Source organism: Phodopus roborovskii, unplaced genomic scaffold (assembly GCF_943737965.1).
Source record: "Phodopus roborovskii unplaced genomic scaffold, PHOROB, whole genome shotgun sequence".
Taxonomy (NCBI): domain Eukaryota; kingdom Metazoa; phylum Chordata; class Mammalia; order Rodentia; family Cricetidae; genus Phodopus; species Phodopus roborovskii.
Genome location: NW_026126639.1, coordinates 5,388,437 through 5,401,343, shown reverse-complemented (window position 1 = coordinate 5,401,343; position 12,907 = coordinate 5,388,437). Strand labels below are relative to the sequence as shown.

Below are 12,907 nucleotides of genomic sequence, written 5' to 3'. Positions count from 1 at the left end.
TTGGTTGAAGTCCCTTTGAAGGGATCCGCTATCCACCCAAAGCCATCAGTGCCACAGAAAGCGACTGTTCTCACGGGGCTTCCTTGACAAGTATTAAACAGTCTGGGGCTAAGGGAACGGAGCTGTTCATATGCCCACGGGCTGGCTCTCTCGCCCTGAGAGAGATAGCACACATATCCAGCACTTAGCAAGAACCGCAGTTTGAAACAGGATAGGAGCAAAGGAGAACCAGGCCAGGGCGAAACTCCAAGGGACACAGGGAGCAAAGCCTGCTTCCTGCACATGCCACACCCACGCCACACCCTCTTCACATTGCAGGGATACCCGGCCTGCCGCCACTGGGTGCTGCTACTTCTATTCTTGTTCAAAGAAGGGCGTTAAAGGGTTCTGGGAAAGTTTTCCACCATTGTGTCTGTCATGCATGAATTCTGACCCGGAAGGAAGGAGGCCTTGGGCCACCCCTGGGATGTTAAATCTCGCATCCACCTGGCAGGATTTGGAATCACCTAGGAGACACATCTCCAGGCATGTCTATGAGACTATTCTTAGAAAGGCTTAAGGGAGGAAGGAGAACCCTCCTTGAATTATGGAGCCTAAGTAGTGTTATACACAGAAACTGTGTCTCAAAAAGCAAAAGAAGATTAAAAAACAACAAAATAACCACACACATGCAAAAAAAAAAAAAAAAAAAAAAAACAAAAAAACAAAAAAAAAAAAAAAAACAAAAACAAAAACAAAAAACAACCTAGTAGGAACTACTACTTGTTATCAACTGATAACTCAAGATGAAGGTGACTGTCCTTGGCCAGCTGTCCTTCGTTAATGGGAGAGGGGTGCAGAATACAGACAGTTAACTCAGGAAGAAATCTCCCAGTCACGCACAATTGGCCTGGAAAGTCCTTTGAGGCATACGGTTGAATCACGCCAGTGCCATTGTCCTGGGGATCAAACCTGGAGAAGCCTGCTGAGAACTGACTTAAACAGACCCAGGAAGCTTATTTGCATTCTCCTCTCAGGTATGGTGGGAAACTGGTTCCCAACTTTCCCATTCACATACAGTGCCATGCTACGATTTGTCCCAAACAATGTTACGACATAAGCCTAGCTTTGGGGGCATAATTAAAGAATATTTTAGGACACAAGATGCATAAGGGTGTGGGGGGGGGTGCAAGCTGGAGTGTGGCTCAGTGTTTAGGGCACCTGCCTAGGATCGTCTGGTGAGGATCTGGGGTGTGGCTCAAAAACGCAAATCTTGCCTAGCACACTTGGGGTCCTGGATTTGTCTCCAGCAACACAAAAACAGACAATCGAGTAACATGGGGAATCATGGTCTCACCATCGTCTTCATCATCCTCCTGGCTTAGTAAGCATGGAAACAAGAGCTTCGTAAGATTAAGCTGACCGGCGACCACCAAGGCCTGCTTGTTCTGCGACTGTGAACTGAGTGAAGCATTGCTGAACGTTTTGCTCCCGGTGAGGAAGGAGGGTAGCTGGATGTGACCGTGAGTGAGCATTGCATAGTGACACTGATTATGTGCCATCATCTCCCTCAGATTCTAACGGACCCCCTCTCCCCCGGACGTCCATCATCACGAGCCCTGGAAGGCAGGGGCAGTGACAGGTAGTGGTGGGTGGTGGCCAGCTGCCACACTGCCATAGACTTAGAAATGATGGTGTGAGCATGGCCCCTTTTGCCGACTGATGGATTTCATGGGGTTAGAAACAATGTGCACTCACTGGGCCGACTCGGAATCACTTCCTTTGCGTTTCCTTGGAAACTCCATTACAAGAGAGTTGACAGGTCCAGGAGCCCTGAGTTTTGTCCCTGGGCTCATGTGACTTGAACCCATGAGAGCAAGGCTCTGGCTCTCTATCAGCCCTTTACCTGTGAGTGAGAAAGCACAAGAAGACATGTTTCAGACATTAACTTCCATCTTATGCATTATCATATCACGCAATTTAGACGACAGGGAATCCAAATTGTCCATCCATGTATGAATTGTGTGTGTCCATCCATGTTTGAATCATGTGTGTCCATCCATGTTTGAATGGTGTGTGCCCATCCATATTTGAATCATGTATGTCCATCCATGTTTAAATGGTGTGTGTTCATCCATGTTTGAATCATGTGTTCATCCATGTTTGAATTATGTGTGTCCATCCATGTTTGAATCATGTGCCCATCCATTTTTGAATGGTGTGTCCATCCATGTTTGAAAGTTTATTGTCATTACCTGACTGTACAAGACACTAGAACAAGAGTCTGGAGAGCACACAGTGCAGGAGCAGCCAGTCCAGCGTGGAGGAAGTTAAGTGACGCTGGGAAACAGCAACAATGGCTGAGAGTAACTCGAACACGTCTAACCCCAGCTCTCGGAAGACAGCAGCAGGGAAATCACAAGTTTGAGGATAGCCTGGGCTACAGGAAATCACACCTGACAACTGACTTTGGGACCAGACCCTCTAGCATCCTTGGTTAAGCCACAGGACCAAAGGAAAAGTCAAAATCAGGCAATGCACGTGAGCCAAATGCAACTGTCACGTCCTGGGGACAAGGTCAAATGGGAGGGAGTGAGGTCACGGGGTTACCCAGCGTCTTTGGTTCTGGGTGTCATGAAGGCAAACGATGTGGCCAGAACAGTGCAGCAAAACCTTCTGACCCGATGTCATCTCTCATTGATCGGGGCCTCCCATCCTCCTACACCACCAGCGTGGTGTGCAAGCCACTTAGGAGCCAGTCCTGTCAAAGACAAACCTGGACTTGGCCAAGTACTTCAAGGGAGGCCACACCTACTGTCCTGGGCAGTGGCCTATAGCCGTGCCTAACTGTTTGTTCCAGGAAGGGGACCCAACTGGTGGCATGTTGGCGAACAGTCTTCACAGAAACCTTTCCTCGGCAATCCTAAGCTCGGTGCACTCCTCCACCCCAAGCACACCTTTAGCGAAATTCTGCTTTTGTTTTGTAACTCAGCCTTCCCGAGGTAGGCTTAGATGATCCTGGTAACATCGCTTTCTTTCTCTAAGTCTCTCATCAATCAACCCACGGTGCTCACTGCTTCTGACACCCAAGAGACCGGCAAAGAGAAATGGGAAAACTCACAGTGACTGTGTTTGTTCTGCTGTGTGTGCTCGGCTTGGCCACAGTTCTCAACGACACAGTCAAACAATAGCCTTTGTAGATGCGACAAATCTCCACCACCAGTGCACCATCGGCGAGGATAGACTGGAAGGGCCTGATCTAATCCATCGAAGGGCCTGAGACTTCCCTGGAGAAGAACCTACCAGTGGACAGCAGCAGCCGAGACCCCAGCCTGCCTGTGCTCACTCCGCCCAGCAGGCTCCGGACTGGTCCAGCTCCCCGCCCATCACTGTGAGAAGCCTCCCACACCTTTGCTCCTCTGACTGTGTACTGACACTTGCCCTGCCCAACACCACTCAACTCCTCCGGGAATAGTTCAGAATCCCCCGAAGCCGTGGAGGCCAGCCCTCCACCCTCCCAACAGACCGGCTCCATTTTGGACATCAGCGTGTCACAGAAATGGTGCCGTTGGAAGCAGTGTGGGTGTTGAAGGAATGTAATCGAAGGCCAGGCTAAAAGGTCACAAGTTCTGGAGGCCAGTTGGCCTGGGTTCAAGCCTCGACCTGGCAGCCTCCCCGTAGGCAAGGAGCCTGAGTTCTCAGCATCTGGAATGCAGAATAAAACAGCGCTGTCCTTAAGCAGCTACTGTGGAGTCGGTGAGCTACAGCGCGGAAGGTGTTCAGAGCTCCCCATGAGAACCCGAGACTGATGCACTCAGTGTTCCCAAAGGGGAGACGCAGGGGCAAACTGACGACTGCGGGACTGAGCCACGAGAAACCGCTGAGCTGTGATTCAGAATCTAGTCAGAGTGACGCAAGCCCAGAGGACATCTCTCTGATGATGACTTTTAGAAAAAGCATCCCACCTAACCCCAGGACAAAGCATTCCTCAGAAGGTCAGAGAAGTCCTCCAGCCTGACCCAGACCTGGTGAGACCCTGGCTTGCAGGTCAGCTTCAGCGGGGTTTGTTTTAAAGGCCTAGGACCGCTCTCAGAGTTAGATGAGAGCCACTACTTGACATGAGAAACCCAACCCCACAAATACAGCGCCCTCGGGCTCTGAGTAGACAGAAGGCCATTGCGGGCATTGGGATAGTTACAGCGAAACAGGCCCCAGAGCCACGCCGAGTTCAGAACAGAACCCATGAAGGACTACTCTAGTTAAACTTCACAGGCAGGAGCGGGACTCATCAGTGCTCATAAAAACGTTTGCATGCCTTTTCAAAATGGTCAACCATTATGAAAATACGAAGGACCCTGAAAAAAAGATGAAGACGAAACCTACACCACCTCGAAACAGTGGGAATGTTCTGTGGTTTTGTTTTGTTTGCAGATGGGATCTTATGTATAGCAAAACTTGACCTTGACCATGAACGTGAAATCATCCGGCCTCAGCCTGCTCAATTCCAAACCCAGCCTGATAAATATTTTAAAAGCAATAAAACAACCCTATCATTTACATCCTTAATACCACCGTTACTACGGTAACAGTGATGCCCAGAATCTAAAATTACTGTCAGCTCCTAGAGAAATCAATAACAAATCATTTCCTAATCTTTCCCTAAATAGCTTGGCCCCACAGCATTTGACGCCCCCTCGTTTCCTGTCACGTGCCCCAGAGGTAACTGTGGTGACTGTGAAGGAAGTGATAAGGACCACACAGATGGCCCAGCGGGTAAAATCAGCAGCAGCAGCAGCCTGAGATCTGAGTTTGATCCCTGGGGTCATCGGTGGAGGGAGAAACTCTACTCTTGGAAGTCATCCTCTGACCTCCGCAAGTGTGCCATGGCACGTGTGCACGCACACAAGTGTGCACACACAAAATGCGAGGGCCATGAGGCCCGCCCCGGCCCCTACCCCGGGTTCCAGAGGTGAAAGGCTTCTCAGAAGGGAAGGAGGAGGTGAAAGATGTCTGCAGTAACCTCACACACGGTCTGAGGGGCGAGCTCTTTGTTTCCTGTGTTCTTTATTTTTCCGTTTCTACTTTAATAATCCTGTCCTGCTTCCAACCTCTCCGTGCTTCTTATTCTAAAAACTCTTCACCTTCAGGAGCCTTGAGGTGATCAAGAAATTTCTCTCATTGGCCAAAAGTGCATTCCTAGAGCAAGCAATAAGGAGCTGAGCCATTTTGCCATGGCAACACAAGGATCCAAGGCCATAGGAGCAAAACCAAGATCAGACAGGGAGGGCACAGTGCCCAATGACAACCTGAAGACACAGATCTATGTTGGCAGACAGGGAGGGCACAGTGCCCAGTGACAACCTGAAGACACAGATCTATGTTAGCAGACAGGGAGGGCACAGTGCCCAGTGACAACCTGAAGACACAGATCTATGTTAGCAGACTGGCAAGTGAAGAACAGCTATGCTTGAAGGTCAATGCGAGGTCGGCTTGGGACAGCGCATCCCTATCTGCTGACAGGGAGAATCCAGGACACTCTTGTTCTCTGTCTCTCTGACAGCTATGGCTAGACAACTTAGACATGCCGTAATCCTTGTCCTTGGGCGTCTGTGAATGTCTCAACAGAGGTCTCTTTGCCTGGACACTCACACTGACCAACTGTCTGCCGAGGAAGATAACTGCAGGGGGCAGGCTTCTAAGTTTATGCAAAGACCTGGTTGAGAGAGTTAAGGGTATTGACTGTGATTTCTTTCTTGCCAAGATCACACATTGCTAAGGGGAGTCATCCAATACACCAATGCATAGTGGGAAATGCGCCCGGTAAATGATCGATGCACTGCTGGAGTTTTGGGGATGAATCCCACCATAGGAAGGGAGCGCCATGGCTTCACAGGGAATTTACGGTAAGGACAGAGACTGTTCATAAAGCGAATGCTTTGTCAGCTGAGCTCTCACTGCACGATTCTTCGGTCCGTAGCAACAAAATAAATAAGCGAGTTTAAATTTTAAAGAAGAAAAGTGCAAACCCTTTGAAGAAGCGTTAAGTGCTAATGTCCAAGGAACCCTGAAGTGCCATGGCACAAGGCAAAATCTGGGTCTGGTCCCTCTTCTCTCTAAGTCAGTGTGGTTGCCTGGGAGACCAGTTAAAGCCGTGGGAGCCTGCTAGAGCGTGGGCCCCATTTGTCTCCATGGTAACACAAGTGTAACTGGCCTTTGGCTGCCATGTAAACTCAGACAGGAAGTTTAAATCTCCAAACAAGGAGCTGGTATAGAGTGAGGGCTGACCCAGGGCAGAGTTGCCATGCCTAATACTTCATCAGAGCATCCCTCCAGCCCCAACCATCTTCTGTCCCAAGTGTTCAGTCAACGTCAACTGCATCTATCGAATACTAGCTTCAAACACCTGAACCGCCAGATGTGGACGCCTGTAGTCATAGTATCCGGGAGGTTGCGTCAGGAGGATCTGGAGTTCAAAGCCGAGCCGGGCTACATCCTGAGTTCCAGGACAGCCTGAGAAATGTAGTGATATGGTTTTGAATAAGAAGAAATGGGGTGGGAATCCATGTCTATCTTATAATATGTGCTCAGATTCTTCTGTGTGCGGAGGCCGGAGGACAACCTCAGGTGTCCTCGAGTGACAACGCCTCTTCTTGAGACAGTGGCCCTGTCCTGGAACTTGCTGAGTTTGCTAGGCTGGTTGACTAAGCCCTGGGAATTCTGTTTCTACATCCTCAGCATCCTCCGTCAGACCTGGCTTTCTCCCCGTGAGTTCTGGGATCAAACTCAGGTGCTCACGCTTACAAGCATGTTATTGACTGAGTCATCTCCAGCTCCCAGATCTGTATTCCTATGAAAGACACACATGGCTTGGACATTTCTCCGAGCATAGTAATGCAGGGTCCTGAACAGCCTTCTACTACGAAATCTACGAAATGAAGATGAGTTGGGATGCCTATGGTGATTTTGTTCATAAATACTAGGGGAATTTGGGGTTGTTTCCTGTTTGAGAAAGGGTATCTCTGTGTAGCCCAGAGTAGCCTCTGAACTCACCTAGCTTAGACTCAAACTTGTAGTAATTCCCCTGCCTCTTGAACGCTAAGAGTACAGATGCAATTGTAGCACCACAGCCACAGCTCTGAAGTAACCGGTGAGCCCAGAGCCTCTGGCCTGACCACAGATGGGGGTTCCCACACAGGAGCATACCCTGAAGGCCCGGGCGCCTGGTTTATAGAAGTCAAGGCTGAGGGTCCCAGCTCTGCCGCACAGAGCGCCATGGGAAGGGTCTTTGAGTGCCATGTGTGTTTTTGTTTTTCTGCTTTTCCCAGCATGTGCCCAGGCCCCAGAACCACACAAGAAAGGCAGGCATGGTGACAGCAGTGAGCCAGTGTGACCCCCGACGTGGACAGACAGGGAGGGGCAGGCACCTGCTTCCCAAAAGCCTGTCACGGGGACAAACTAATAGTTCCGAGAATGCTTTCGGAAAGACCGAGTGTGAAGTAGCTTGAAAGACGTATGTAGCTGCTTTTTCAGAAAAAAAGAAAACGAGAGGAAGATGCCTGTGCAAGGGAGGCGAGGCCAGCCCGCCCTGTGTGTGTGCGAGGGAGGCCCGCCCACCCTGTGTGTGTGCGAGGGAGGCCAGCCCGCCCTGTGTGTGTGCGAGGGAGGCCAGCCCGTCCTGTGTGTGTGCAAGGGCTTTCCTCTGTTTTCCGGCCCTCTCCCTCGGCATCAGGTCCAGCTCACCCCATTCCACAGTGATGAGAAAGCTGTTGCCAACCAGGAACCACAAAATAAAAGATGCCTGTGCCTTTAATGCTGGAAATCTCTGCCCCTCCAGAGGGCTTTCTGGGTTAACTTCCTCCTGGCAGGGGAAGTCTTAACTGCTCACAGCAAGGCGACCTCAGCAAAGCTGGCCTTCCTTCTCCACATTCTACTCAAAGCAAAGAATAGACCGCCCCGTCCTCCAGCCCCCCGCCAGCCTGCCCGCCATTTTCCGTTTTTGTTCCTGTTCTGTCTGTCCCCTCTGCGAGACCCACCCACGGGTATTAGAGTGTCCCCTCTTCATAAATTAGACAGTGCCGCCCCCGTTTGACAGGGGGGCTCTTTCTCGGTGGTCAGCCCTGTTGATTTTGCTTGTTAACACACTGTCAGGTCTCACACAGCCCGTTTCTGCTGGGGTTGGGACGTGAAATGTCCCCACAGGTTCACGTGTTTGAGCACTTGATCCCCAGGTGGTGGCACTGTTCCCCTTGGAGGTGGGGCCTTGCCAGGTCACACTTCCTGTCTGCCTTCTCCACTGGGGTGGGCTGTGTCCCCTCAGACTGAGAGCCAGATTAAGCCTGCTTCTGAGTCACTTCTGTACCACGACACTTTTGGAAGGAGAAGAGTCAGGAATGTAAACGTCCAGCCAGACGGAGGCCAAAACTGCGCTCTCTAGGCAGAACTCTGGCTTTCACCGTTTGTGCACACTTGATGGGTCGGTTGAGAGGGAACCAGCCCTGTGGACATCTTAAGTCTCATTCATTTAAGAGCTACAGTGGAACAGGCGACCACTGCCCTCCTTGGACCAGCATGAGACCAACACACTTGTGGCCGGCAGAAAGGCTGCCCCCAGAGGGGGCGGGGCGGGGGAGGCTGCAATGTGAAGACAGGAATGAGGAAGGGCGTCTGTGGTAGGGACCACTTCCTGGGAAAAGGCCATGAGGAAAAAGGAAAATAAGCACGTGTGGAAGCTGGAATCCTCCGCGAGTTTGTAGTCAATTACTCCGCAACCGCCACCACCTGCAGAGTCAGGGATCTGTAGCCCAGCTTTATAAATAAGGAGACTGGAGCTCGGAGAAACAAATAATTTAGCCAAAATCACACAGCTGGTAAACAAAGGTTTTCCATAAACAGATCTCTACCGCAAACATACACGGGGAAAAAAAAAAAAAGAAGTTTGTGGCCCAGGATTCCAGAGTCTGGTGAGATCCCCCAGGCCTTGGGAGTGGAGGGGTGGTAAGACATGAGCTTGGCAGCCACAAGGTCCGGGGTTTGATCCACAGCACCAAACACACAGGCAGGCAGGCAGACAGACAGACAGACAGACAGACAGACAGACAGACAAACACACAGACAAACACAGACACACACACACACACACATACAAACCCTGAAAAAAATACCCCGACATATTCTGCAAGACTGTGTGTGAGTTTTGTGTCCGAGTGTTTTGCCTGTACGGAGGTGTCTGCACCACATGTGCGCCCTCCGAGACACAGAAGCCAGAAGAGAGCGTCAAACCGCCTGGATCTGGGGTTAAGGGTGGCTGTGAGCCACTGCGTGAGTTCTGGGAACTGAACTCAGGCACTCTTCACATGTGGGCCTTCTCTCCAGCCCTTACCAAGCACCTGCATCTCACCCAACCCCAGAGGTCCCATGATGCAGGCTCCCATTGCCCCATCCTCCACAGGGGACGCTAGAAGCTGGAAGCAGAGTGGAACCTTGCAGGGCAGGCAGGCAGATGCCCATCTTCCCTTGGGCCATGCAGGCTAACACCGAGTCCTGGATATTGCTGCGTGGGTTCTGGCGCTGACTAATGACCTAGATCCCATGCATAAAAGAAACTGCAGCTTTCCCAAGCCCATCCTGGATTAGCTCATGTCAGGCATTCCTGGAAGAAACTGCCTAGGCCACGGGGCCAGGAAGAGCTGCTTATGCAAAGCAGAATGGGACACCAGTTTGGGTTTGTGAGTCACAAGCACAAATTTAAGCCACTACAGTTGTGGGCCCTCTCCCTAGCTCCAAGGGTTCGGGAACCATTCCGGGAAGACGCACAGCTGCTGGGCAATCAGGCTTAATCTGGGCTCATGACAAGTCAGCAAGCAATTGTGTTTGTGCTACCTCACTTTTTGTGGACACCTTCAAAACAGCCCTGTGGTTGTAAGGTTTGTTTTATTCTTTCATACAACGTAAGCCAAACTTGGATTGTCCTACTGTCCCAGCAGCAGTATATTTTAGACTTTTTGTTTCCCAGTGAACACCCAGTTCCTAATGCAGGTAAAAATAGCATGGGCCCTGGTGTCTGATACGTTTCGTTTGGGGTTTTAGTTACCAATTTTCACTTTCTTGTAACCAAACAAGCCCAGATTTGCGTAGTGTTAGCCCATCTGTCGACACACTTAGATGACTCTTGCGTAGTGGAATGAATGCACAAATGTCCTTAAACTAAAAGGTGTGGTTACTTAATGCTCTCGGAGACACCACCCCCACTCCCCGGCCCCCCACCCCGGGACTTGGGCTTGTTAATCCTGACAGCTGCCACCATCGACCATCGAGGCTGTATTAGCCCCATTTTACAGAGAGGAAACCAAGGCTCCCAGAGGAGAGTGAGGCAGAGCTCGGAGTGGGAGGGATCACACAAAGCCTCTGAAAAGCCACACACAGACATCCCCACGGTTTATTAAATTTACACCGGTCGTGTTGAGACAAGCCTGCAGCCAGCACTTGGGATGCAAGTCCAGGTTAAGATGGTCTTCCAGCAAGCTCCAGGCCAGCCGAGGACTACACAGCAAGAAATCAGTCAGCCAGGCGATCAAAATAACTCCGTCCTGACTTCTGTGCCTGTTTTTTACTTATTTTCCCCCTCTACCTCCCACCTTCCTTAAAGAACAGCTTTTTACGATTATCCTCTGTGAAGTATTGTCCGCAGTGTTCCAGAGAAGACACCTCCAAGTTTTACCGCTGAGAGCAATTGAGGACAAACTAGGCAAAACTTCCCAGCAAGACTCAGAACGAAAAGGAGCAGGCGCCGGCGCCGGCCTGGAGTCCTGGGTTCGACCCCTGGCCCCGGAAGATAAGGAGCTGTTCCCCCACCACCACCACCCCTGCAAGTCCACTGCTCGCCTCACTACCGAGGCTGTGACGAGATTACCGCTCCCTCCAGGGAGGAGCAAACCCGAGCCGCGGGCTGCAGAACACGCAGACGCCGGGCTCCGCGCTCACCCTCTTCAGGGCGCGGCCGGGACCCGACCCCACACCCGGGCGGGACTCAGCCCCCGAAGCGCTGCACCTGCGCTGCGTTCAGATGAGAGCCCGGCGGAGACGTGCGGGAGCCCCCAGCCTGGGGTGGGGTCCTGGCTTCGCCATCAGGGTCCTCCCGCAATGGGTGGGGTCCTGGCTCGCCATCGGGGACCCCCGGCGGCGTCGCGGTCCCCGCAAGCCACTCACTCACCTGGCGCCTCGGCCCTGGCTGCCGTCATCGCGCGCCCCGCAGCCGCGCGACTCCCCGTGCGATCCGGGCGCACCCGGAGCGGGGCGCGGACTCGGCCACCGCAGCCCTGGCAGCCCTCGCCGCCCGGGGCGGGACCAGGCACCCGCACAGGCGGAGCCTCAGCCGACAGCCCGAGCCCACAGGCTGCAGCCGGCACGCCCCGGGAGGCCGCGGAAAGGCTTGCAAGAGGTGGGCAGGGGAGACCCCGGCGTGGTGCATGGAAGACACGCCCATGGGCCCGGCCCTTTTCTGGCTCTAGGCAAGCGCCTAGCTGTGGGCGTTCGGGTGTGGGTGTCGACAGCTGTCTCGGGGACTCCTGCAACAGTTAGGGACGCATGCCATCAAGGCTCCGTGGAGCTCTAGACCTCCCTCCATCCTACGGCAGTACCCTCAGAACGCACGGACTGGCTCCAGCCCACTGGGCGCCAGGTGGGTTCCTTGGGTAGTTTGCCCAGGTAAAGCCGCAATAGTGACAACGCCAAGGTTTGGCTCGAGCCACCTGGATCTCCAAGGTCGCAGTCCCAGACTCTTACAGTTGGGTCCAGAGGGCAGAAGGTGCGGCCCTTGTTAGTTACCACGCTGTGCGAGCTGGTTCCCGAGCTTCAGCGCCTGTCACACACAAAGACACCCACCCATCAAAACCTCTCTCAGAGCCCCAATGGCCGTTTTTAACCCCTGTCATCCAGCCACTCCCTCAGCCACCGCAGTAGCTGAAAGAACTTCCTGTTCATTCCTGTTTGCTCAGTGGGGGAGAGGCTCAATCAACATGAACACTGAAGAATGGGAGGAAATCTTTACTAACTAAACATCTGACAGGTTTCATATTTACACACATAAAGAATCCTGAAGACCAAACGCCAAGAAATGAAAAGCAAACACAAACAAACAAAAAATACCTCATCAAGGGGCTAGAGGGGTGGCTCAGTGGTTAAGAGCACCCGAGACTCTTGCCATGGACTCAGGTTCGGTTCCCAGCACCCACAGGGAGGTTTACAACCAGAACTCCAGGGTCAGGGAGATCCATGACCTCCACAGGTTCCAGATGTACACATAACTACATGCAGGCAAAGCACACAAACACATGATTTTAAAGTCAAGCCAATAAGTTGACTAAAGAAATGAATAGTCAGCTTTCAAAAGACGAGGTACAAATGGCCATAAAACATGAAAAAGTGTTCACAAATGCAAATTTAGACATTCCAGCTGGGTTAGAGCAGAAAACATTGAGGATGTGGACAATGCACTTCTGGTGGGAAGCTAACCAGCCCAGCCACTGTGGACCTCAGCATAGAGAAGCATCTAGATGACCCAGCTACCGCCGAGTGAACACAGCACAGAGACACGCGTGTACTGTAACCCTCATATAGACGAGCTTTGCCACCAACCTGTGACTGTCAGCAGATGAAAGGGGAAATGTGGTTTCTATGCACAGTACGACCCCACTGGACCCTAATCGTATTGAGCAAATCAAGTCTGGGTTAACTGAGAAAAATATCGTGGACCCTACATTTCTCGGCATGTGTGTAGAGACAGCAAACGGCCTACAGGGTCAAAGGGAACTGATAGCAGAGGGATGACAGAGTGTGATCCAAGTAATTTACATACTTGGATGACAATGTCCTTAGGAAACCATGTGCAGTGAGTATACTCCAAGTTTCCTTCTTCTTCTTTTTTAAATGA

General features: G+C 51.8%; 1 protein-coding gene across 1 annotated transcript in view; it reads right to left on the bottom strand.

Moving 5' to 3' along the window:
- Positions 1-11,388, bottom strand: part of Bmal2 (basic helix-loop-helix ARNT like 2) — a 36,473-nt gene extending 25,085 nt beyond the window's left edge. The window contains exons 1-2 of the mRNA XM_051173374.1: positions 11,189-11,388; positions 1,738-1,885 (exon numbers count right to left, since the gene is read on the bottom strand). Of these exons, the coding sequence (XP_051029331.1) occupies positions 1,738-1,885; positions 11,189-11,216 (176 nt within the window). The 5' untranslated portion in view covers positions 11,217-11,388. The remainder of the gene's footprint in view (positions 1-1,737; positions 1,886-11,188) is intronic.
- Positions 11,389-12,907: the final 1,519 nt, after the last annotated feature.